Below are 1,420 nucleotides of genomic sequence, written 5' to 3' on the forward strand. Positions count from 1 at the left end.
GCGGTTCAACACCCCTACAATCCAAACTGCTCTCTGGAAAGATCTCTCTACTACCTGAAGAAGAGATACATAGCAACTACACTCCTAAATCAGCAACAGCGCTTCAGGGGTAGGGCTCCAGGCTGAAATGCTGCAGAAACAGACATCGTAGCTGATGCGTGTCCCCTTCTCCCTGTCCAAGGCAGCTAACTAGACCGGGCAGTACGAGGGACCAAGCCTGAAGAAAGCCACCTTCTTTCTTTACATGCAAGGTCTTCTATTTGACGGGTGCTTTGCTGAGAGTCCTGCTTGCACAGTTTTGCGTATGAAAGCGCTTCTTGACTGAAGTATAATATAGCAGAGGTTTGTTTGCTTGCAAAGAGCTGGACTGCAGCACCCTGGCCAGCCAGATACACCCAAAGCTGTCAATAATTGATTTTTTAAAGCACCGAGGAGGCACCGGGGAGAGCAGAGAGTGCTGCTTGCAGTGCTCCTGCCCCTATTCACATGGGTCTCTGGTACAGAGAGGAATCGGGACGGGCTGGCACAGACCCCGGGGCACTGCCTGTGAAGCTGTCAGGATTACTGTCTGAGCTCAGAGTTGGCAACGGCCCCCAGCCAGGCTCACCCAGCCCTGTCTCTTGTGTACATTACTCATCCACAACCAAAGCAGAGCACAAGCAAGAAGAGACAATAGGCCTGTCACAACCAGCCACTCCGAAAGGACCCGTGGTGTGAGGAGACAGAGTGACCTTTTGTTCCCAAGAGACAATTATTATTTTTCTGTGGCAGAATACTAAGAAAACTCCACCAGATTTTCATCCGTAGCTTCTGGTTGAGGCAAAAAGGCAACGTGGGATCTCTTTGGCATGGAGATGAAGTGAAGCAAGGCCAGATGGGACTGCTACAGACCAGGAGTCTAATGAACAAGCATCAGCAACACACTCACTGTGTCCTCCTATATGTTTTACTCTCCCTGCCTGGCCCCACTCTGCCTCTCACGGGGATTACCAGGCCTTCAAAGCAGTGGTGCAAGCATTGGGCTGGCTCATGACTCCTATTTCAGCTCCTCTAACAAAATCGAAGAGGGGCAATGGGACAGTCAGGTGAACAAGGATTTGCTAAGTAAAGAGCTGCTCAAGTAGCCTTGTCTGTAACTGAAAGCAAAGAGCCACTGATTGCTCTCTCAGTCTGCACTGTTGTAGCCCAGATGCCAGAAGGGAACTGCTGGCACATTCCAGACTGACAGGGAGACTGGAGAGGGAGGAGGTGGAACAGAAACCCCAGGGCTGGTCAGAAACTTCAGCGCAGGTAGCTGAGCAGGTTGCTCGGGAAGTAACACAGGGAAAGGTGTAAAAGCATGGTTCAAGGGAAAGTGGGGTGAATCCCCCCCTCCAAACAAAACAAGGGAGCAAAACTTACCACTCTTAGCAAATTCCGA

The 1,420-nt window shown here is 50.8% G+C and overlaps 1 protein-coding gene across 1 annotated transcript in view; it reads right to left on the reverse strand.

Annotated features, from left to right (window-relative positions):
• Positions 1-1,420, reverse strand: part of CD151 (CD151 molecule (Raph blood group)) — an 11,077-nt gene that overhangs the window by 8,552 nt on the left and 1,105 nt on the right. The window contains exon 3 of the mRNA XM_010133200.1: positions 1,402-1,420. This exon is cut by the window's right edge and continues 12 nt beyond it. Within this exon, the coding sequence (XP_010131502.1) occupies positions 1,402-1,420 (19 nt within the window). The remainder of the gene's footprint in view (positions 1-1,401) is intronic.

This window comes from Buceros rhinoceros, unplaced genomic scaffold (genome assembly GCF_000710305.1).
Source record: "Buceros rhinoceros silvestris isolate BGI_N320 unplaced genomic scaffold, ASM71030v1 scaffold2603, whole genome shotgun sequence".
NCBI lineage: Eukaryota > Metazoa > Chordata > Aves > Bucerotiformes > Bucerotidae > Buceros > Buceros rhinoceros.